Source organism: Lithobates pipiens, unplaced genomic scaffold (genome assembly GCF_037356315.1).
Source record: "Lithobates pipiens isolate NorthernLeopardFrog02 unplaced genomic scaffold, aLitPip1_a1.2 Scaffold_28, whole genome shotgun sequence".
NCBI classification, from domain to species: domain Eukaryota; kingdom Metazoa; phylum Chordata; class Amphibia; order Anura; family Ranidae; genus Lithobates; species Lithobates pipiens.
Window position 1 is genome coordinate 220,796,881 of NW_027507789.1, and position 25,262 is coordinate 220,822,142.

Genomic DNA, 25,262 nt, shown 5'->3' on the forward strand with positions numbered 1-25,262 from the left:
ATATTTTGTCTTCCCTGTCCCCCTGTCCCTCCTGTCCCCATTGTCAACATGTCAATAAAGTTTTTTTTTTTTTTAAACCTTATTGTTTTTCTTACATACTTTATTTTACACCTATTATCCACTTCAGCCCCGGAAGATTTTACCCCCCCTTACTGACCAGAGCACTTTTTGCGATTCGGCACTGCGTCGCTTTAACTGCCAATTGCGCGGTCGTGCGACCACCGTTCTGCTTCTGTCCCAAATGATTGGCGGGCATCGAGTCCATCGGACACAGTGATTGGCTCCCACTGTCTCCAATCACAGCGGAAGGAGCGGGGGGCAGCCAGCGGCACACGCCCCCCCGGACCCAGGAAGTGCAGGGTCCCGTTCAGGTCCTCCAGCCAGGAAATGAGGCGGTGCTTGCACTGTGCAGAGGAAATCCCACCCGTGTAATAAAACTACATTTCCAAGATCTGCTATTGCAATGTGCGCTCCAGCATTTGCCCCCCCCCCCCCCCCCCTTACCCGTACCTCTGACGTGGGCTCCCCCCCCCCCCCATGCCTCCTTTTCACCCTGCCTAATCCTCGTTTACTCGTTCTTCATGTCACCCAAACTATAAAATGCAAGATATAAGCAGCTGACAAAGGCATGTTTGGAGGAAGTACCAGATTTCACCTGCAGATGGCAGCAAATCGGTGAGCTTAGAGGATCTTCATGGTAGGAACAATCGATCCTTCTCCTGTAATTACAATGGGGATCCACCATTAGAAATCCATCACAGCTGCTGTTCATAAAGGTTTTTATACAGTATATGAGCACCCATTTAATATATTTAAAAAAAAAAAATGTATATATATATATTGTAATACATATTTAATACATTTCATTTAATATTATATATATATATAACAGAGCATCCGGAAAGTATTCGCAGCGCTTCACTTTTTCCACATTTTGTTACATTACAGCCTAAATCCAAAATGGATTAAATTCATTATTTTCCTCAAAATTCTACAAACAATAGACAATGTGAAAGAAGTTTGTTTGAAATCTTTGCAAATTTATAAAAAAAAAAAAAAGGCTCCTCCCATGTACATAAGTATCACAGGCTCCTCCCGTGTACATAAGTATCACAGGCTCCTCCCATGTACAGAAGTATCACAGACTCCTCCCATGTACAGAAGTATCACAGGCTCCTCCCATGTACAGAAGTATCACAGACTCCTCCCATGTACAGAAGTATCACAGGCTCCTCCCATGTACAGAAGTATCACAGGCTCCTCCCATGTACATAAGTATCACAGGCTCCTCCCATGTACATAAGTATCACAGGCTCCTCCCATATACATAAGTATCACAGGCTCCTCCCATGTACATAAGTATCACAGGCTCCTCCCATATACATAAGTATCACAGGCTCCTCCCATGTACAGAAGTATCACAGGCTCCTCCCATGTACAGAAGTATCACAGGCTCCTCCCATGTACATAAGTATCACAGGCTCCTCCCATGTACATAAGTATCACAGGCTCCTCCCATGTACATAAGTATCACAGGCTCCTCCCATGTACATATGTATCACAGACTCCTCCCATGTACATAAGTATCACAGGCTCCTCCCAAGTACATAAGTATCACAGGCTCCTCCCATGTACATAAGTATCACAGGCTCCTCACATGTACATAAGTATCACAGGCTCCTCCCAAGTACATAAGTATCACAGGCTCCTCCCATGTACATAAGTATCACAGCCTCCTCCCATGTACATAAGTATCACAGGCTCCTCCCATGTACATAAGTATCACAGGCTCCTCACATGTACATAAGTATCACAGGCTCCTCCCATGTACATTAGTATCACAGGCTCCTCCCATGTACATATGTATCACAGACTCCTCCCATGTACATTAGTATCACAGGCTCCTCCCATGTACACAAGTATCACAGGCTCCTCCCATGTACATAAGTATCACAGGCTCCTCCCATGTACATAAGTATCACAGGCTCCTCCCAAGTACATAAGTATCACAGGCTCCTCCCATGTACATAAGTATCACAGGCTCCTCCCAAGTACATAAGTATCACAGACTCCTCCCATGTACATAAGTATCACAGGTTCCTCCCATGTACATAAGTATCACAGGCTCCTCCCATGTACATAAGTATCACAGACTCCTCCCATGTACATAAGTATCACAGGCTCCTCCCATGTACATAAGTATCACAGCCTTTCCTCAATACTTTGGTGAAGCTCCTTTGGCACCAATTACATCCTCCAGTCTTGTTGAGTATGATGTATGATGAGTATGATGTATGATGAGTATGATGTATGATGAGTATGATGTATGATGAGTATGATGTATGATGAGTATGATGTATGATGAGTATGATGTATGATGAGTATGATGTATGATGAGTATGATGTATGATGAGTATGATGTATGATGAGTATGATGCTACAAGCTCGGCACACCTATTTTTGGGCGGTTTCTCCCATTCTTCTTTGTAGGACCTCTCAAGCTCCATCAGGTTGGATGGGGAGGGTCGGTGAACAGCCATCATCAGATCTCTCCAGAGATGTTCAATCGGGTTCAAGTCCGGGCTCTGGCTGGGCCACTCAAGGACATTCACAGAGTTGTCCCGTAGCCACTCCTTTGTTATCTTGGCTGTGTGCTTAGGGTCGTTGTCCTGTTGGAAGATGAACCTTCACCCCGGTCTGAGGTCCAGAGTGCTCTGGAGCAGGTTTTAATCAAGGATGTCTCTGTACATTACGGCATTCATCTTTCCCTCAATCCTGACTAGTCTCCCAGTTCCTGCCGCTGAAAAATATCCCCACAGCATGATGCTGCCATCACCATGCTTCACTGTAGGGATGGTATTGGTCAGGTGATGAGCGGCGCCTGGTTTCCTCCAGACATGATACTTGTCATTCAAGCCAAAGAGTTCAATCTTTGTTTCATTAGACCAGATATTGGCTCCTTGTGCTGTTTCTCTTACTCTGTCTGAGCCCTGCTGTACAGGTACTGCAGGAGGCTGATATCAGGTCACATTCAAGTAATTTCACTGCTTGTATTTAAACAATACATTTAATGATGTCTAAGTGCCCACTTACAAAGTAATGAAGGGTCTATAATGTTTACCATAGGTGTATTTCATATGATAGATACGGAATATCAACCAAAAATCCAGAAAAGACACACAATACAAATGTTATAAACTGAGTTGCAGTTCAGTGAGTAAAATAAGTATTTGATCCCCAAGCAAAACATGACTTAGTACTTGGTGGAGAAACCCTTGTTGGCGATCACAGAGGTCAGACGTTTCTTGTAGGTGGTGATGAGATTTGCACATCTCAGGAGGGATTTTGGTCCACTCTTCTCTACAGATCTTCTCTAAATCCTTAAGGTTTCTTGGCAACTCGAAGTTTCAGCTCCTCCATAAGTTTTCTATAGGATTAAGGTCTGGAGACTGGCTAGACCCCTCCATGACCTTAATGTGCTTCTTCTTGAGCCACTCCTTTGTTGCCTTGGCGGTATATGTTTTGGGTCATTGTCATGCTGGAAGACCCATCCACGCCCCATCTTCAGTGTTCTGGATGAGGGAAGAAGGTTCTCATACAAGATTTTACAATACATGACCCCCGTCCATTGGCCCCTCAATGCGGCAAAGTCGGCCTGTACCTTTAGCAGAGAAACAGCCCCAAAGCATCATGTTTCCACCTCCGTGCTTCACAGTAGGGATGGTGTTCTTAGGGTCAAAGTCAGCATTTTTCTTCCTCCAAACACGGCAAGTCAAGTTAATGCCAAAGAGCTCAATTTTGGTCTCATCTGACCACAGCTCTTTCTCCCGAATCCTTCTCTGAATCATTTAGATGTTCATTGGGAAACTTCAGACGGGCCTCTACATGTGTCTTCTTGAGAAGGGGCACCTTGCTGGCGCTGCAGGATTTCAATCCATGGCGGTGTATTGTGTTACCGATGGTTTGTTTGGTGACTGTGGTCCCAACTACTGCCGGAGTTCTGGGCGGATCTCTCACTTTTCTCCTGATCATTCTTACCCCATGAGGCGAAACCTTGCACGGAGCTCCAGACCGAGGAGGACTGATGGTTACTTTGTATTTCTTCCATTTGTGAATAATCGCTTCAGCAGGTGTCTACTTCTCACCGAGATTCTTGCTGATGGTCTTGTAGCCCATTCCAGCCTTGTGCAGGTCTACAATCTTCTCCCTGATGTCCTCTGACAGCTCTTTGGTCTTCCCCATGATGGTGAGGGTTTAAATAGAAGAAAGAGATTCTGTGGACGGGAGTCTTCTATACACATAATGAGTTGTTGTTAGGAGAACCTTCTTTTCTTACATGGACAGGACTTATCTGTGTACCACGTGAGCACCTACTGGAGCCAGTGTGTGGGAGCCACAATTATGGTTGGTTGGTAGGGGATCAAATACTTATTTTACTCACTGAACTGCAACTCAATTAATAACATTTGTATGCTGTCTTTTCTGGATTTTTGGTTGATATTCTGTCTCCATCATATAAAATACACCTATGATAACAATCATAGACCCTTCATTTTTTTGTAAGTGGGGCAAACTCACACAATCTGCAGGGGATCAATTCATTATTTACCCCCCACTGTATATCTTACCCAGAGCTCTGCTTGTCTTTTCTTCTATCATGAGTTCCCCTTTTGACGTCAGTACATGGACATACAAACTGTCACCCTAGAACAGGCTTTCTCAACCTTTTAACCCTAGAGGAACCCTAAAAATAATTGTCAAGTCTCGAGGAACCCATACTAAAACCAATTCATTGGGGGTCAATAGAACAACGCCCCTTATACTGGTGGTGGTCAATAGGAAGAAAGTTCCCCTTAAAGTGGTGTTCAGAATTCCACCCTTAAAGCGGTTCTCCACCCTAAAGGGGAAGTTCCGCTAATCTGATCCCTCCCCCCCCCTCCGGTGCCACAATCGGCACCTTTCAGGGGGGGAGGGGGGTGCAGTTACCTGGATAATCCAGGTATCTGCACCCACTTCCGGGACAGACCGCCACAGACCCCCGCCCCCCCCCCCCCCCCGTTGTGTTCTGGAACACACACAGTTCCCAGGACACAGCGGGGGACCAGAAGAGACGTGCAGCGCGACTCGCGCATGCGCAGTAGGGAACTGGGCAGTGAAGCCGCACCGCTTCACTTACCGATTCCCTGACAGAGGATGGCGGCGGGGGCAGCAGAGAGACGAGCGATCGCTCGTCATCTGCCCCCCGACATCGCTGGACCCCGGGACAGGTAAGTGTCCATTTATTAAAAGTCAGCAGCTGCAATATTAGTAGCTGCTGGCTTTTAATATTTTTTTTTAGGTGCAGCTCCTCTTTAACCACTTAAGGACCACCTCACGCCAATATACGTCGGCAGAATGGCACGGCTGGGCACAATCATGTACCGATACGTGATTCTTTAAGTGCCCAGCCGTGGGTCAGGAGCGCGGTCACGGAGCACAGGACCGGGTCGGGAGTGCGCCGCCAGTGGCGCGCTCTTCCGACACGGTCCTGTGCTCCATGCCTGTGGCCGCGGGACCAGCGGACCCGATCGCCGCTGGTGTCCCGCGTTCGGGTCACAGAGCTGAAGAACGAGGAGAGCTCTGTGTAAACAAACCTCTCCCCGTGGCTTCCCTGTGTGGCTGTCACCGATCGTCTCTTCCCTATTATAGGGAATGAAGATCAGTGACGTCACATGCCAGGCCACGCCCCCCTACAATAAAAAAAAAACACATAACGTCATACATAACACTACACTGCCCCCTAGTGGTTAACTCCTTCACTGCCAGCGTCATTTACAAAGGAATCAATGCATTTAAATAGCAGTGATTGCTGTATAAATGACAATGGTCCCAAAAATGTGTCAAAAATGTCCGATGGGTCCGTCGCAATGCCGCAGTCACAATAAAAATCGCCAAAAAAAAAATTTACCAAAAATATGTAGAAGAATACGTATCGGCCTAAACTGAGGGAAAAAAAAATTTTTATATATATTTTTTGGGGACATTTATTATAGCAAAAAGTAAAAAAATATTGAATTTTTTTTCAAAATCGTCGCTCTATTTTTGTTTACAGCGCAAAAAATAAAAACCGCAGAGGCGATCAAATACCACCAAAAGAAAGCTCTATTTGTGGGAAAAAAAGGATGCCAATTTTGTTTGGGAGCTACGTCGCACGACCGCGCAATTGTCAGTTAAAGCGACGCAGTGCCGAATCGCAAAAAAAGGGGCCTAGGTCCTTGGGCTGCAAATTGGTCCGGGGCTTAAGTGGTTAAAGACAGCTAAAAAGATATTTGGTGTCGCTCTGCCGGCTTTGCTAAGTGGTGCTGAACCTTGAACTCTGTAGGCGCCATCAAAAATTTGGTTCTTCAGCCACAGCTAAAGGAACCCTTAGCAACCTCTGGAGGAACCCTGGTTGAGAAAGGCTGCCCTAGAACCTCTGCCGTCGTCCTGGATGTAATCATCTCTAGCACATCCGAAAGAGGAACTAGATGGTGTAAAAAAAAAAAATAAAAGTTGATTTTGGCCAAAGAACTATTTCCGTAAAAGTAAGAACTCTCCTTACTGCCGTGAGGTTGTGTGTTTACCGCGAAGGGGTCAGGAGGAGAAAAAAAAAACCAAATATTGTAACGAGGAAACAGCCATGTCCTTTAATGGCTGCAGACTTCTAGGGAATGTAACATTCACCAAACATTGGCCGCAGATCAATCCTCTGTCTGTTTTAACCCTTTTCGCTGTCACAGACGCACGTCTTTTGTCAATTTTAGGGCTCTTTCACGCTCATGGTGGAGTGCGTTGCCCTTTCCGAAGAAAGATCCGCATTCGAGATTTGTGTTTTTTTTTTTTTAGAGGACATTGTACAGGCAATGAGGGGGCAACCCTATAATGCCCCACCAACACGCTGCAATCGCGTGCAAAGCATCATGGGCGCAGCATGTAAACAGCCAAACAGCCCCGTCCAGCTGTTATTTTACAGTTCTGGTGGCCAGCTGGGGGGAAGGGGGGCAAAAAAAAAACACAGTTCAGATGTCTGTTGTTATAGCCCCTTGACCACTGCATTAAAGGGTGGGTGTGGCCAAATTGTACTAACCGTGGGAGGGCCTTACATTGTCATTGTTAATTACCATGAGTGTGTTACGCACAGGGTTCAGATATACACTACGCTTTGTAGAGGGTGCAAGGCTCAGAAGTGTGCTACGTTCAGGGTGCAGGGCTCAGGAGTGTGCTACGTTCAGGGTGCAGGGCTCACAAGTGCGCTACAAACAGGGTGCAAGGCTCAGGAGTGTGCTAAGTACAGAGTGCAAGGCTCAGAGGTGTGCTACGTACAAGGTGCAAGGATCAGGAGTGTTCTACATTCAGGGTGCAAGGCTCAGAAGTGCACTACATACAGGGCACAAGGCTCAGAAGTGCACTATGTACAGGGCGCAAGGCTCAGGAGTGTGCTAAGTACAGGGTGCAAGGTTCAGGAGTGTGGCAAGTACAGAGTCAAGGCTCAGGAGTGTGCTATGTTCAGGGTGCAGGGCTCAAGATTCTCCTACGTACAGAGTGCAGGGCTCAGGAGTGCGCTACAAACAGGGTGCAAGGCTTAGGAGTGTGCTAAGTACCGAGTGCAAGGCTCAGAAGTGTGCTACGTACAGGGTGCAAGGATCAGGAGTGTTCTACATTCAGGGTGCAAGGCTCAGAAGTGCACTACATACAGGGCACAAGGCTCAGAAGTGCACTATGTACAGGGTGCAAGGCTCAGGAGTGTGCTAAGTACAGGGTGCAAGGTTCAGGAGTGTGGCAAGTACAGAGTCGAGGCTCAGGAGTGTGCTATGTTCAGGGTGCAGGGCTCAAGATCCTGCTACGTACAGGGTGCAGGGCTCAGGAGTGTGCTATGTACAGGGTGCAGGGCTCAGGAGTGCACAATGTACAGAGTTCAAGGCACAGGAGTGTGCTATGTACAAAGTTCAAGGCTCAGGAGAGTGCTACGTACAGGGTGTAAGGCTTGTGAGGGTGCTATGTACAGAGTGAAGAGCTCAGGAGAAAGCTATGTAAAAATTTCAGGGCTCAGAAGTGTGCTACGTACAGGGTGCAGGCTTCAGGAGTCTGCTACGTACAGGATGCAAGGCTCAGGAGTGTGCTAAGTACAGGGTGCAAGGCTCAGAAGTATACTAAGGGTGTGATGTTCAGGAGTGTGCCAAGTACAAGGCTCAGGAGTGTGCTAAGTACAGGGTGCAGGGCACAGGCGTGTGCTGCTTACAGGGTGCAAGGCTCAAGAGTGTGCCTCATACAGGGTGCAAGGATCATGAGTGTTCTATGTTCAGGGTGCAGGGCTCGGGAGTGTGTTAAATACAGGGTGCAGAGCTCAGGAGTGCTTTACATACAGGGTGCAAGGCTCAGGAGTGTGCTAAGTACAGGGTGTAAGGCACAGGAGTGTGCCAAGTATACAGAGTGCAAGGCTCAGGAGTGTGCTAAGTACAGTATGCAAAGTTTAGGTGTGTGCCAAGTACAGAGTGCAAGGCTTAGGAATATGTTATGTACAGAGTGCAAGGCTCAGGAGTGTGCTACGTACAGTGTGCAAGGCTTGTGAGTCCGCTATGTACAGAATACAGAGTTAAGAAGTACATTATGTTCAGAATGCAGAGCTCAGGAGTGTGCTATGTAGAGGGTACAGAGCACAGGAGTGCCCAATGTACAGAGTGCAAGGCTCAGGAGTGTGCTACGTACAGGATGTAAGGCTCATGAGGGCACAATGTACAGAGTGCAGAGCTCAGGAGTAAGCTATGTAAAAAGTGCAGGGCTCAGAAGTGTGCTATGTACACTGTGCAAGGCTCAGAACTGTGCTACGTACAGAGCGCAACGCTTAGGAGTGTGCTACATACAGAGTGCAAGGCTCAGGAGTGTGCTAAGTACAGGGTGTAAGGCTTGTTAGTGTGCTATGTACAGAGTGCAGGGCTCAGGAGTGTGCTATGTGCAAGGCTAAGGAGTAAGCTATTTACAGGGGGCAAGGCTCAGAAGTCTGCTACATACAGGGTGCAGGGCTCAGAAGTCTGCTACATACAGGGTGCCGGGCTCAGAAGTCTGCTACATACAGGGTGTAAGGCCCAGGAGTGTGCTATGCTGGGCATCTGTGTGTGCAAGCGACAGGGGTGAGCGGCAGGCAAGGGGCTGGCACCGGAGGTGGCTGGACTCCATTCTGGCATGTGCAAGTGTAAAAAAAGGCCTGGCATTAACTATAGGAAAATTTGTGCAGTGAAGTTTGTTGTTGTTTCGTCGGGCGCACACAATGTTCAGCCTGGAACGGTTTGGCATTAGATAGGGCACTCTGCATTCTAATGAACTCTGCTTAGGAACATCCACTCCTCAAGACTGATAACCACCCACAAAAGCATATATATATAACACACAAGGAGAAGGAGCACGGGGATGAGATTATCCCTTGGTCACTCTGCTCTCTACTCCCATCAGTGCACTCCTGAGCTCTGCACTCTGTACTTGGCACACTCCAGAGCCCTGCACTCTGTACATAGCACACTCCTGAGCTCTTCACTCTGTACGTAGCGCACTCCTGAGCCTTGCACCCTGTACATAGCGCACTCCTGAGCCTTGCCCCCTGTACTTAGCACACTCCTGAGCCCTGCACTCTGTACACAGCACACTCCTGAGCCCTCCACTCTGTACGTAGTGCACTCCTGAGCCTTGCACCCTGTACTTAGCACACTCCTGAGCCCTGCACTCTGTACATAGCACGATCTTGAGCCCTCCACTTTGTACACAGCGCACTTCTGAGCCTTGCACCCTGTACGTAGCACACTCCTGAGCTCTGCACTCTGTACGTAGCGCACTCCTGAGCCCTCCACTCTGTACATAGCGCACACCTAAGCCTTGCACCCTGTACTTAGCTTACTAGCAAGTTTACACCCTGTACTTAGCATAATCCTGAGCCTTGCACTCTGTACATAAGCACACTCTTAAGCCTTGCACTCTGTACGTAGCGCACTCCTGAGCCTTGCACCTTGTACTTAGCATACTCCTGAGCTATGCACTCTGTACATAGCACACTCCTGAGCCTTTCACTCTGTACGTAGCGCACTCCTGAGCCTTGCACTCTGTACATAGCACATTCCTGAGCTCTGCACCCTGTATGTAGCGCACTTCTGAGCCTTACACCCAGTACTTAGCATACTAGCAAGCTTTACACCCTGTACTTAGCATACTAGCAAGCTTTACACCCTGTACTTAGCATACTAGCAAGCTTTACACCCTGTACTTAGCATACTAGCAAGCTTTACACCCTGTACTTAGCACACTCCTGAGCCTTGCACTTTGTACATAGCACACTCCTAAGCCTTGCACTCCGTACGGACCACACTCCTAAGCCTTGCACTCTGTACATAGCACATTCCTGAGCTCTGCACCCTGTATGTAGCGCACTTCTGAGCCTTACACCCAGTACTTAGCACACTCCTGAGCCCTGCACTCTGTACATCGCACACTCCTGAGCCTTGCACCCTGTACTTAGCACACTAGCAAGCTTTACACCCTGTACTTAGCATACTCCTGAGCCTTGCACTCTGCACATAGCACACTCCTGAGCCCTCCACTCTGTACGTAGCAAACTCCTGAGCCCTGCGCCCTGTACATTTAGGAACACCCACTCCTCAAGACTGTTAACCACCCACAAGAGCATATATATATATATATATATATATATATATATATATATATATATATATATATATTTGCATAACTCCTCCCAACACTGCTTACATCAGGACTGATGGCACCTGAGAGGAGTACTGAGGTGAGGTGCTGTGGGGGGTCCAGCCATGATCTGCCGGCATTGCATAGAGAAGCACAGAGACCCAGCGATGACATCACTGGATCTAAAATAAGGAATGTAATAAAAATGGTAAGGTTTTATTTCTGAATATCATTATTACGTTGAGGGGGGGGGGAACCGGGGAAGGTCAAATATAAGCAGATAAACCTGTGACTGCGAAGACGCGGTGGTCTCAGCGGAGAACCCCCCCCCCCTGTACAGGACCGGCAGGCGTCTAATAGAAGGTATTTGCTGTAAGGACGATCGTTTCTTCTTATCGAGGTTGGGACAGACAGCTGTGAACTTCCTGTGTCTGACAGATGTGATGCAGATGAGAGAGCAGAGCAGCCGGCTGTGCGCGCAGAGGAGCAGAGGGAGCCGTCCAGAGATGGAGCAATCCGTCCAGAGCGCCACCAACGCGGTGAGTCCCCGGACTGCATGCGGAGGGCACCGCCCGGCTCCACCTGGTGCCACCAATTTAGAGATTTAGAATTGCTAGCACCAGATCTGAGTGTTTATGGGGGGGGGGGGGGGGTTCTGTTTGCATGGACCATGTAAAGGTTAAATAACGGTCCCGACTTTACGTCCCCCTCAAAGGGAGGTGCCTTAAGCTGGCCACACATGCTGCAACCAAGGCTGCCAACTGTCAGTAAATTTACTGCCAGTTTGTATAAATCGGTGACATTTACAACTATCCGTAAGCATCAGGGGCTGGTGATTTGTCATGCTGTGTTGAGTTTTAGTTACTCGTTATGTGTATTTTCATATCGTGTTTATACTGTATAAATATCGATCGTTTTAGTTTTTAGTAGGAGTTCTGTTGTTTTTTTTTTTTTTACGTTGTCAGTAAAAGAAAGGTGCCCGACAGTAAATTCCCCATATTTTGTCAGTAGAAAATGCAGCGGGAGGCTGGCAACCCTGGCCACAACCTGGCAGAGCAATCTGATCTGCGATGCAATTTATTTATTGCAAAAGAGGCAACCTTTATAATGCCGGACCACCACGCCGTAATCGCACGCAGAGTATCGCGGTCGCAGAATGTAAACAGCCCACGTCCAGCTGGTATTTTACAGTTCGGGTAGCCAGCCTGGGGAGGGGGGGGGGACATAAAAAACAGAGTTCAGGCCCCTTGACCGTTGCATAAAAGGGTGGGCTCAGGAGTGTGCTATGTACAGAATGCAGAGCTCAGGAGTACACTACATACAGGGTGCAAGGCTCAGAAGTACACTATGCACAGAATACAGGGCTCCAGAGTGCACTACATACAGGGTGCAAGGCTCAGGAGTACACTGCACACAGAGTGCAGGGCTCAGAAGTTCGCTACATACAGGTTGCAAGGCTCAGGAGTACAGTATGTACAGCGTGCAGGGCTCAGGAGTACACTATGCACAAAGTGCAGGGTTCAGGAGTGTGCTACATACAGGGTGCAAAACTCAGGAGTACACTACGCCCAGAGTGCGGGGCTTAGAAGTTTGCCACATACTGGGTGCAAGACTCAGGAGTACAGTATGTACAGAGTGCAGGGCTCAGGAGTGCGCTACGTACAGGGTGCAAGGCTCAGGAGTACACTATGCACATAGTGCAGGGCTCAGGAGTGCGCTGCGTAAAGGATGCAAAGCTCAGGAGTACACTACGCACAGAGTGCAGGGCTCAGGGGTTTGCTACGTACAAGGCGCAGGGCTCAGGAATACACTATGTACAGAGCACAGGGCTCAGGAGTGCACTACATACAGGGTGCAAGGCTGAGGAGTACATTATGCACAGAGTTTAGGGCTCAGGAGTGCGCTACGTACAGGGGGCAAGGTTGAGGAGTACACTTTGTACCGAATGCAGAGCCCAGGAGTACACTATGTCCAAAGAGCAAAGCTCAGGAGTACGCTATGTATAGAGTGCAGGGCTCAGGAGTGTACTATGTACAGGGTGCAAGGCTGAGGAATACACTATGTACAGAATGCAGAGCTCAGGAGTACACTATGTCCAAAGTGCAAGGCTCAGGAGTACACTATGTACAGTAAAAGGAAAATGTACAAAGTGCAGGGCTCAGGAGTACGCTATGTACAGAGTGCAGGGCTCAAAAGTGCGTTATATACAGAATGTAGAGCTCAAGAGTAAACTATGTACAGAGTGCAGGGCTCAAGAATGCGCTGTGTACAGAATGCAGAGCTTAGGAGTGCGCAGTGTAAAAAGTGCAGGGCTCTGGAGTACACTATGTACAGCGCGCAGGGCTCAAGAATACGCTATGTAGAGGGTGCAGAGCTCATGAGTGTTCAATGTACAGTAGTGCACTATGCAGAGGATGCAGAGCTCTGGAGTGTATGTAAAGAGTGCAGGTCTCAGGAGCGCGCTATGTAAAGAGTGCAGGGCTCAGGAGTGCGTTATGTAAAGAGTTCAGGGCTCAGGAGTGCGTTATGTAAAGTGTGCAGGGCTCAGGAGTGCGTTATGTTAAGAGTACAGGGTTTAGGAGTGCGTTATGTAAAGAGTGCAAGGCTCAGGAGTGCGTTATGTTAGGAGTGCGGGGTTTAGGAGTGTGCTATGTAAAGAGTGCAGGGTTCAGGAGTGCGCTATGTACAGGGTGCAAGGCTCAGCAGTGTGCTATCTAGAGTGCAAAGCTCAGGAGTGCACTATGTACAGAGTGCAGGGCTCAGGAGTGTGCTACCTACAGAGTGCAGGGCTCAGGAGTGTGCTGTGTACAGCGTGCAGGGCTCAGGAATGCACTATGCACAGGGTGTAAACCCACCCTTGCTTCTAGTAGAGAGCTGTCCTTCCTCCCCCACCTACAGAGTACCAAAGAGGAGGGAGGGTCTGCTACCGAAGAGCAGCTACAACTTACATTGGGAGTGTGCAGGCATTTTTTTTATTTATTTTTAACTGCAAAGCTGAGGGTTTCAATCGTCCGCAAGTCAATGGGATCAAAGCGGCTTCTGTTTTCCATGAAATTGACAGATTTTGTTTTCCCCGTTTCGATCAGTTTGATCTTTTATTAAAGACACAGTCCATCTTTTAAAAAATTTCATAAATGCACCAGAAGGGTAAAAAAAAGTACATTCAGGTCTCCAGCGGCCTGCAACCGCGATCAACATGCGTTCCTGGCTATTGCATCGTTTAACCCCCCCCCGGGCCACACACACTTCCATGAATGAATGATTTCCAATAAGGAATAACCGATCAATAGCTGACAAATGAGTGGATTTGATTGATAATTGAGATTGTATCTTACAACTGTAAATTATCGGACACATCTCTGTTTCCGCCATGTAATCTTATCATCTAATCAATCAAAATACAATCGTATTTATGATTAAAGTATCTCAGTGCTGCAAAACAATCGATGATATTCCGCCCTGGCCGATCAAATCCACCTTAGGTGATAGGCTAAAGGACCTTGTCCCCGCACTGGCTGTACGTCTACAAGAGTCGGCTGCGGTCCCCTGTACCATGTTTTTGCAGTAATGCCTATTTATGTTATCCCTTATAGTGTTACTGATTAACCACTTGCCGACCACGATATAGCCGAATGATGGCTACTGCGTGGCCGGCTGGTTCTGGCAGGCTGTGGCGTGTTCCTGCTGTGGCGCGCTCCTGCTGTGGCTCGTTCCTGCTGTGGTGCACTCCTGATGTGGCTCGCTCCTGCTGTGGCGTGTTCCTGCTGTGGTGCGCTCCTGCTGTGGCTCGCTCCTGCTGTGGCTCGCTCCTGCTGTGGCGTGTTCCTGCTGTGGCTCTCTCCTGCTGTGGCGCGCTCCTACTGTGGCTCTCTCCTGCTGTGGCGCGCTCCTGCTGTGGCTCGCTCCTGCTGTAGCGTGTTCCTGCTGTGGCGCGCTCCTGCTGTGGCTCACTCCTGCTGTGGTGCGCTCCTGCTGTGGTGCGCTCCTGCTGTGGCGTGTTCCTGCTGTGGCTCGCTCCTGCTGTGGCGTGTTCCTGCTGTGGCGTGCTCCTGCTGTGGCTCACTCCTGCTGTGGTGCGCTCCTGCTTTGGCTCGCTCCTGCTGTGGCGTGTTCCTGCTGTGGCTCTCTCCTGCTGTGGCTCTCTCCTGCTGTGGCGCGCTCCTGCTGTGGCTCGCTCCTGCTGTGGCGTGTTCCTGCTGTGGCGCGCTCCTGCTGTGGCTCGCTCCTGCTGTGGCGTGTTCCTGCTGTGGCGCGCTCCTGCTGTGGCTCGCTCCTGCTGTGGCGTGTTCCTGCTGTGGCTCTCTCCTGCTGTGGCTCTCTCCTGCTGTGGCGCGCTCCTGCTGTGGCTCGCTCCTGCTGTGGCGTGTTCCTGCTGTGGCGCGCTCCTGCTGTGGCTCACTCCTGCTGTGGCTCGCTCCTGCTGTGGCGTGTTCCTGCTGTGGCACGCTCCTGCTGTGGCTCGCTCCTGCTGTGGCGTGTTCCTGCTGTGGCGCACTCCTGCTGTGGCTCACTCCTGCTGTGGTGCGCTCCTGCTTTGGCTCGCTCCTGCTGTGGCGTGTTCCTGCTGTGGCGCGCTCCTGCTGTGGCTAGCTCCTGCTGTGGCGTGTTCCTGCTGTGGCGCGCTCCTGCTGTGGCTCGCTCCTGCTGTGGCGTGTTCCTGCTGTGGCGCGCTCCTGCTGTGGCTCGCTCCTGCTGTGGCGTGTTCCTGCTGTGGCTCGCTCCTGCTGTGACGCGCTCCTGCTGTGGCTCGCTCCTGCTGTCACACGCCCGGTCATCGCAGTGTCCAGAGGACACTACTGATTACAAATTGAGGTACAGAGCCAATCAGGGGCTCTTTATGATGTGTCCAATCACAGCTGCTCACGGATGTAAACAGAAGCCGGTAATCGCATTCCGGTCCTCATGCTAACAGAATGAGGAGAGGAGAGGAGAGCCGATAATCGGCTTCTCTAAAAGGGAAATGTACACTGATTATCAGTGTTCTGATTATTAGTGCAGTCCCTACAGTGCTCCTCATCAGTGTCGCTATTATCAGTGCCTATCAGTACCACCTATCAGTGCTGCCTATCAGTGCCACCTATCAATGCAGCCTCATCAGTGCCCACCAGTGCCACCTCATCAGTGCTAATCAGTGCAGCCTATCAGTGGCCATCAATGCCCATCAGTGCCACCTCATCAGTGCCCATCAGTGCAGCCTATCAGTGTCCATCAGTGCAGCCTATCGGTGCCCATCAGTGCAGCCTTATTAGTGCCCATCAGTGCAGCTGCACCAGTACCCATCAGTGCCCATCGGTGAAGGAGAAAAATTACCTGTTTGCAAAGTGTTATAACAAGATATGAAAAAGTTGTTTTTATTTTTTTTTACTTTTCGATCTTTGTTTATTTTGCAAAAAAATAAAATATAACTAATTTGTGATTAAATACCACCAAAAGAAAGCTCTATCTGTGTGGAAAAAAAAGTGCCACGATACCGGATCATTACCGGGCGGGTAGTGACGGAGCCGGTATGGGGGATGGTTCAGCTGTTGCCATCAGATTTACTTAATACCAGATGGACCTCCTATAATGTGGAGGTGCGAGGATTCCGGTAAGGAGCGCCTCTGCGGGGGGCACTGCACAGGAATCTGCGGGGGAATCGTTCTTCATCGGATCTGTGGGAAAATCTTATGAAATAGTTTTTTTATTATTATCTTTTTTTATTATTATCGGCTTTTATTATTATTATCGGCTTTTATTATTATTGTTTTTTATTATTATCGTTTTTTTATTATTATCGGCTTTTATTATTATTGTTTTTTTTATTATTATTATCGTTTTTTTATTGTTATCAGCTTTTATTATTATTATCGGCTTTTATTATTATTGTTTTTTATTATTATCGGCTTTTATTATTATTGTTTTTTTGATTATTATCGTTTTTTATTATTATCGGCTTTTATTATTATTATCGCCTTTTATTATTATCGATTTTTTATTATTATTGGCTTTTATTATTATTGTTTTTTATTTTTTATTATTATCGGCTTTTATTATTATTATTATGTTTTTATTATTATTGTTTTTTTTTTTATTGTTTTTTTTTATTATTATTGGCTTTTATTATTATCGTTTTTTTATTATTATCGGCTTTTATTATTATTATCGGCTTTTATTATTATTGTTTTTTTTATTATTATCGGTTTTTTATTTTTTTTATTTTATTTTTTTATTGATTTCTTTTGCGGTTGGACGGCACATTGCGCTTTTTTTTTTTTTACGAGTCTTTTTATTATGCAATATTTTTACTTTGCACCCCTGGATCGCATGCGATTCACACAGCGCCAACATTTCTGCAAGCGCGTTTTTGATGCATCCTGGTGCGTTTCTTTACCCTCTCCTTTTTTCCTTCATCTCAAACTATGTGCTATTTGAAGCACGTGCAGTCCAGTGCGTTTTTTTTTCTATTTTTTTTTTCTCTGTTTCAAAAAACGCATGGAGAGTAGGTTACATGGATTCCAATGGCAGTGTTCACACCAGTGCAGTGCGTTCAACAAACGTGGAACATGCTGCATTTTTCTGTGTATAGAACATATCTCAACTCAGGAAAAAACACATCAAAAATGCACTGAAACGCATTTCGACCCCTTTTCCACTCAGGCGTTTTTTCAGGCATTTTAGCGCTAAAAAGCGATTTCACACCGGGGGGGGGGGGATGGGGGGGCGGTACTGCTTGGACCTTGAAGAAGAGGACATATCTCCCCGAAAGCATGTCCTGAAAAATTGTATGCAAATAAAAAAAAGTATCAGGGAAAGGACAATACTCAATTGTCTCTACTGGGAAAAAAATATATATTACAAGGGAATTGAAAAAAAAAAAAAGGGAATGCATCAAAAACGCATTTTTTTCTGCATTACACCAGAAAAAAGAAACAAGAATGTTTTTAAAAAAATGTACAAAAATAAAGAAAAAAACCAACAGGAAAAAATGTTTCTGGAATGCATCAAAAATGGAACAGAACGCATTACTCCGAAAACAAACAAAAACAAGGAAAATTAAGAAAAAATTAAAAAAAACACATCAGGAAGGAAAAAAAAATGAAAAAAAATGCATCTGATAAAAAAAACACATCAGAACGCATTACACAAAAAAAAAAAAAAAAAAAATGAGGTGATTTTCAGTACTGCTTGGACTTTGAAGAAGAGGACATACCCTGAAAGCCTGTTCTGAAAAATTGTATGTTAGTGCAAATTAAAAAAATATCAGGGAAAGTACTCAATTTTCTCTACCAAAAAAAAAAATTTACAAAGAAATTAAAGAATTTTTTTTTAGAATAAAAAAAAAAAAATCAGAAGAGAAAAAAATGCACCTGAAATGCATCAAAAACACATCACAGTGCATTACACCAGAAAAAAAAAAATACAAGAATTAAAAAACAAAAAATGTACAAAAATAAAGAAAACAAGCAAGAGGAAAAAATGTATCTGGAATGCATAAAAAAATGGAACGGAACACGTTACACTGAGAAAAAAAAAATACAAGGAAAATGAAGAAAAATGTAAAAAAATAATAAAAATAAAATACAAGAGAAGAAAATGCATCTGGAATGCATCAAAAACGCATTACACCAGAAAAATAAAAAGAACATTTTTAAAAATGTAAAAAAAATTCAGAAAAGAAAAGCAAGAGAAAAAAATGTATCTGGAGAATGCATCAGAAATGTATCGGAACGCATTACAACAAAAATAAAAAATAAAATTGAGAAAATTGAAGAAAAAAAGAAAAAAAAAAACCACAAGAGAAGAAAATGCATCTGGAATGCATCCAAAAAACAAGATTTTTTATAAAAAAACGTACAAAAATTAGAGAGAAAAAAAAACACAAGAAAAGAAAACGCATAAAAAATGCATCAAAAACGCATTACAGTGCATAAAAACCAGGAAATTTTTTTTTCAAAAATGTACAAAAATAAAGAAAAAAAGCAAGAGGAAAAAATATATCTGGAATGTATAAAAAATGGAACGGAACGCATTACACTGGAAAAAAAAAAAATACAAGGAAAATTAAGAAAAAATGTGAAAAAAAAAAATACAAGAGAAGAAAATGCATCTGGAATGCATCAAAAACAGAGTGCATTACACCAGGAAAAACAAGACAAGAAGATTTTAAATTTTTTTTAAAAAATTCAGAAAAAAAAGCAAGAGAAAAAAAATGATCCTGGAATGCATAAAAAAAAAAAAATGGAACGGAACGCATTACAATGAGAAAAAAAAATACAAGGAAAATGAAGTAAAATGTAAAAAATAATAAAAATAAAAGAAGAGAAGAGAAGAAAATGCATCTGGAATGCATCAAAAACGCATTACACCAGAAAAATAAAAAGAACATTTTTAAAAATGTAAGAAAATTCAGAAAAAAAGCAAGAGAAAAAAAATGTATCTGGAATGCATCAGAAATGCATCGGAACGCATTACAACAAAAAGAAAAAAAAAATTGAGGAAATTAAAGAAAAAAAGAAAAAAAAAAAGAAAGAAAAAAAAAAAACACGAGAAGAAAATGCATCTGGAATGCATCCAAAATGCATCACAGTGCACTACACCAGAAAAAAAAACAAAAAAAAAAATCACAAGATTTTTAAACAAAAAACTTACAAAAATTAGAGGAAAAAAAAAACACAAGAAAAGAAAACGCATAAAAAAATGAATCAAAAAAGCATTACAGTTCATCAAAACCAGGAAAATAAAAATTTTTCAAAAACGTACAAAAATAAAGAAAAAAAGCAAGAGGAAAAAATATATCTGGACTGTATCAAAAATGGAACGGAACGCATTACACTGGAAAAAAAAATACAAGGAAAATTAAGAAAAAATGTGAAAAAAAGAAGAAAATGCATCTGGAATGCATCAAAAACAGAGTGCATTACACCAGAAAAACAAGACAAGAACATTTTTTTAAAATTTAAAAAAATTCTGAAAAAAAAGCAAGAGAAAAAAAATGATCTGGAATGCATCAGAAATGTATCGGAACGCATTACACACACACACAAAAAAAAAAAAAAAAATTAAAAATATAAGGAAAATGAAGAAGAATGTAAAAAAAAAAAGCGGAAAAAATGCATCTAGAAAGCATCAAAAAGTGCATCAGAATGCATTACACCAAACAAGAATACAAAGAAAATGAAGAAAGTTTTTTAAAAATAAGAAAAAAAACAGGAGGAAAAAAATGCATCTAGAATGCATAAAAGCAAACTGGAAGCATCAAAAACATGTAAAAAAAAATGCATGTAAACGCACGTGCAGAAATGTATGTGGAAGGTGTTTTTGTGGTGTGGACGGGCCCTAAGGACATGTGCGTTGCGGTGCATTTTTTATGCATTTTGCTGCATTTCAGATACATTTATAAAGGAAAAAAAATGCAAAACGCTCAACTTTTGTTGCCTGCACTGGAATGCACTGGTGTGAACTGGGGCCATTGGAATCCATGGGAAACACTGTGAAGGGCATTTGATGCAGAATATAAACGCAGTGCGCGGCATCTGGTGTGAAGCAGCCCGGAGCCCGAGTCAGTTTGCTCATTTAGTATCTTCTGAGGGGGGGGAGGGGAAGTACGAATACAGAGAGAATGATTCACTGGGCATTGCACAATCCTGATACTTCCTTCAGTAAAAACGCTCACAAAGTTCCTAAAATAAAATAATAATAAAACAATGAGATATGAAGGGCGAACCCCTATGAGGGGTGCGGAGAACGCCCCAAATTCCCTCCTCACTTCACACATAAAGGGAATCCGTTTTCTATTTTACAGCTTTACAATTGCCTTCAGAAGCTGCCTAATTAGTAAATAGAGTCCACCTGTGTGTCATTTAATCTCAGTATAAATACAGCTGTTCTGTGAAGCCCTCATGGGTTTGTTAGAGAACCTTAGTGAACAAACAGCACCATGAAGGCCAAGGAACACACCAGACAGGTCAGGGATGAAGTTGTGGAGAAGTATAAAGCAGGGTTAGGTTATAATAAAATCTCCCAAGCTTTGACCATCTCACGGAGCTCTGTTCAATCCATCATCGGAAAATGGAAAGAGTATGGGCACAACCGCAAACCTACCAAGACATGGCCGTCCACCTAAACTGACCGGGCCGGGCAAGGAGAGATGAGGGGAGCCGAGCCGAGGTATCAGGCACGCCTGGATGACACGGAGGAAGGAGAATGGAAGCCCATGCTTCTACTCACGGCCAATCGGGTCTCAGGACCCGCTTCTTGATTGGCCAGGAGGAGAATCAGGAAGACAATAGCGAATATTAATTCACTATTGCCACACAAGTGGGTGGGCTCGGGGCACAATGCTCTGCGCCCCCAAGCGCACCCTTTTTGAAGCCAATTAGAGCCTCCGGCTCTAATCACATGCTTCGAAAAAAAACAACCCATTAGGCTCCATGCGTCCTGCATATAACTTAGGGGCGGGTGCACTGATCAGGGGGGCGGTGCCCCTGCGCCTCGTATGGACGGGCCACCACTGCTTCCCATACCGCTGTCTACAGACGCACGCAGGTGCCACAATCCCTATTAGTGTCATGCAGTCCCTGTACAGCCGTGCCGGAGTGTGAGAGGAAGAAGCAGCACTAGGAGTGGATCAGTTCATGTGCTGATAGAAGGAGAGAGCAGAATGACAGGGAGATTAGCTCATCACTGTACTGCTTCTCCTTTCACAGGCAGGGGGTGAGTCCAGGGTGACCTGGGCTCAGGGGAAGTGGGACCTGGCATCAACCTCATGCAATCCCCATACAGCAGGGCTGGAGTGTGAGCGGAAGAAGCAGCGCTAGGAGTGGATCAGTTTATGTGCTGATAAGAAGCATGCTGAGAGGAGGAGAGAGCAGAATGACAGAGAGATGAGCTCATCATTGTGCTGCTTCTCCTTTTACTGTCCAGTCACAGGTTGGGGTGGGTCCAGGGTGACCTGGGCTCAGAGGTAGTGTGAACTATGATCTGGTATCAGCTTTTTGTACTCCTTATACAGGGAGCAAGGAATCAATCCGTTCATGTAGTTACAAGAAGCTTGCTGATAGACGAGATCAGAGAGACATATAGGTGAGCTCATCACTATGCTGCTTCTCCTTTTACTGTCCAGTCACAGGTTGGGGGTGCAACCCGGGATGACCTAGGCTCAGAGGAAGTTTATTGAATGAGGCTGGTCATGAAGCTGAAGACATTCTGTGTCTGAAATAAAATACTGCAGAAGTCTCTGAATGCTGATAGAAGGAAAGAGTAGAGTGTCAAAAAGAAGAGCTCCACACTGTGCTGCTTTTCCTTTCCCTGTCCAGTCACATGTTGGGGGTGCATCCGGGATGACCTAGGCTCAGAAGAAGTGTATAGGGTGATGCTGGTCATCAAACTGAAGACATCTGGTGTCTGAAGTAAAATACTGCAAAAGTCTCTGAATGCTGATAGAAAGAGTAGAGTGACAGAAAGAAGAGCTCATCACTGTGCTGCTTCTCCTTTCCCTGTCCTGCCCAGTCATGGGTTGGGGGTGTGTCCAGGATGACCTAGGCTCAGAGGAAGTGTATTGAGTGATGCTGGTCATGAAACTGAAGACATCTGGTGTCTGAAGTAAAATACTGCAGAAGTCTCTGAATGCTGATAGAAAGAGTAGAGTGACAGAAAGAAGAGCTCATCACTGTGCTGCTTCTCCTTTCCCTGTCCTGTCCAGTCACGGGTTGGGGGTGTGTCCGGGATGACCTAGGCTCAGAGGAAGCGTATTGAGTGTAGCTGGTCATCAAGCTGAAGACATCTGGTGTCTGAAATAAAATTCTGCAGGAGAAGTCTCTGAATGCTGATAGAGTAGAGTGTCAGAAAGAAGAGCTCATCACTGTGCTGCTTTTCCTTTCCCTGTCCAGTCACAGGTTGGGGGTGCGTCCGGGATGACCTAGGCTCAGAGGAAGTGTATTGAGTGATGTTGGTCATCAAGCTGAAGACATCTGGTGTCTGAAATAAAATACTGCAGAAGTCTCTGAACGCTGATAGAAGGAGAGAGTAGAGTGACAGAAAGAAGAGCTCATCACTGTGCTGCTTCTCCTTTCCCTGTCCAGTCACGGGTTGGGGGTGCATCCGGGATGACCTAGGCTCAGAGGAAGTGGGATGAATGGCCACATGTGTGAATGAAGTGTGAGCACGGGGGGGGGGGACTTTCTCCTGCCTGCAGCACACTGGTGGCATCATCTCAGCCTAGGCATAGTCACTGACTGGCACTCAAGGGCGGCTTTTTAATAATAAAAGGCGGTGCTTTCCTGAAAAAAATGATACAATTGCCGTATATGGTGACAGGCCAGGAATTTATTCCTATAAAGTGACTGTATGGTTTAGGGATGGTTGGGTCTGTTGGCAGATGCAGTTAGCTTGCCTGCCACTAGGTGGCTCGCTGCCTGTTTTGGTATAGCAATGGGGATAGCTGTAATCAGGTGTTAGCTCCCCTTTTAGAGAAATCCCTCTTCGAGTGATATAATGGGTGGGATTAGTGCCCAAATAAAAGCCAGCGGTGGGTGGAACACCCCGGGGCTGTCAAGATGTGGTCTCCTGCGGGTCCTGCGACATGACGAAGGAAGCGTCAGGCTTTGGACTTATCACACTTCCGATATGTTGTGTTTGTCTGGAGTTCCCCTTTAAGCATTTCACTATAAATCCAAGGTGTGAAATCCAGTCTTCTTTTCTCTCTTCCCCTGACTTGTCACCCCCTCCCAAATATCCCCTCCCCCCCCCCCCACCTCGGTCTGTGTTTTATTATTCTGCTCAGATCTGATATTACAAAACACCATGTGGACACGATACAGAAAGCGTTTGTTCCTGGCAGCCAATGCGAGGAAACTATTTCCATATCGCCCAGGAGAAGTCATCCCTGTCTCTGCCATCCAGGCTTTGATGTGCTGCTGCAAATCACAGTTGTAGCTCCACGCCGCAGAGGATTATGGGAGAGAGTGAAGGGTGGGGGGGGTTGGGAACGTGGGGCGCCTGGTTCAGCGGTAGCAAGGATACACCTAGAATGGCCAAACCCGGCCATGAAAGTGAACCTGCCACACAACAAGGTGCCGACATTGCTTCTTATAGTTGTGTTGCTGAGTAATTAGCAGTGGAAAGTCACCCTTAGTCCCCAATATGTAAATGTCAGCAGAAAGCTGGATGGAGTGGGAGGAGTGTGTTATCTTCTCATATATTAACCCAGAAAAAAAAAAAGATGCTATCAGGTGTAAAATACAGACACCTCTACCTGCAACTACCTGCAGGCCCCCGGTACTGTTCTGGTTGGCTAAGCTCCAATACTTATATATTACACTGCTGAGTATTTAGCAGTGGAAAGTCGTTGTGTTTTAGTCCCCTATATGTAAATGTCAGCAGAATGCTGGATGGAGTGGGAGGAGTCTGTTATCTTCTCACATGATACCCCAAAAAAAAAAAAAAAATGCTATCAGGTGTAAAATACAGGCACCTCTATCTGCAACTACCTGCAGGCCTCGGTACTGTTCTGGTTGGCTAAGCTCCTATACTTACAGATCACACTGCTGAGTATTTAGAAGTGGAAAGTCACCCAGTTTTAGTCCCCTATATGTAAAGGTCAGCAGAAATCTGGCTGGAGTGGGAAGAGTGTGTTAGTTTCTCACATAATAACCCCCCCCCCCCCCAAAAAAAAAAAATATGCTATCAGGTGTAAAATACAGGCACCTCTACCTGCAGGCCTCGGTACTGTTCTGGTTGGCTAAGCTCCTATACTTACATATTACACTGCTGAGTATTTAGCAGTGGAAAGTCGCCCAGTTTTAGTCCCCTATATGTACCTGCAGGCCCGGGTACTGTTCTGGTTGGCTAAGCTCCTATACTTACATATTACTAATTACTAATATTACATATTAGTGGAAAGTCGCCCAGTTTTAGTCCCCTATATGTAAATGTCAGCAGAAATCTGGATGTAGTGGGAGGAGTCTGTTATCTTCTCACATAATACCCCCCCCCCCCCAAAAGAAAGCTGCTATCAGGTATAAAATACAGGCACCTCTACCTGCAACTACCTGCAGGCCCCCGGTACTGTTCTGGTTGGCTAAGCTCCTACACTTACACATTACACTGCTGAGTATTCAGCAGTGGAAAGTCACCCAGTTTTAGTTCCCAATATGTAAAAGACAGCAAAAATCTGGATGTAGTGGGAGGAGTCTGTTATCTTCTCACATAATAACCCCCCTCCCCCAAAAAAAAGATGCTATCAGGTGTAAAAGACAGGCACCTCTACCTGCGACTTCAGGCCCGGTTCTGTTCTGGTTGGCTAAGCTCCTATACTTACATATTACACTGCTGAGTATTTAGCAGTGGAAAGTCGCCCAGTTTTAGTCCCCTAAATGTAAATGTCAGCAGAAATCTGGATGGAGTGGGAGGAATCTGTTATCTTCTCACATAATACCCCAAAACAAAAACAAGATGTCTATCAGGTGTAAAATACAGGCACCTCTACCTGCAACTACCTGCAGGCCCCCGGTACTGTTCTGGTTGGCTAAGCTCCGATACTTATATATTACACTGCTGAGTATTTAGCAGTGGAAAGTTGCCCA

The 25,262-nt window shown here is 45.6% G+C and overlaps 1 protein-coding gene across 1 annotated transcript in view; it reads left to right on the top strand.

Annotated features, from left to right (window-relative positions):
• Positions 1-11,118: 11,118 nt before the first annotated feature.
• The window catches only part of CASS4 (Cas scaffold protein family member 4), a gene marked incomplete in the record, with an annotated part of 87,982 nt that continues 73,838 nt past the window's right edge, over positions 11,119-25,262 (top strand). The window contains 1 exon segment of the mRNA XM_077460569.1: positions 11,119-11,240. Coding sequence (XP_077316695.1) covers positions 11,145-11,240 — 96 coding nt within the window.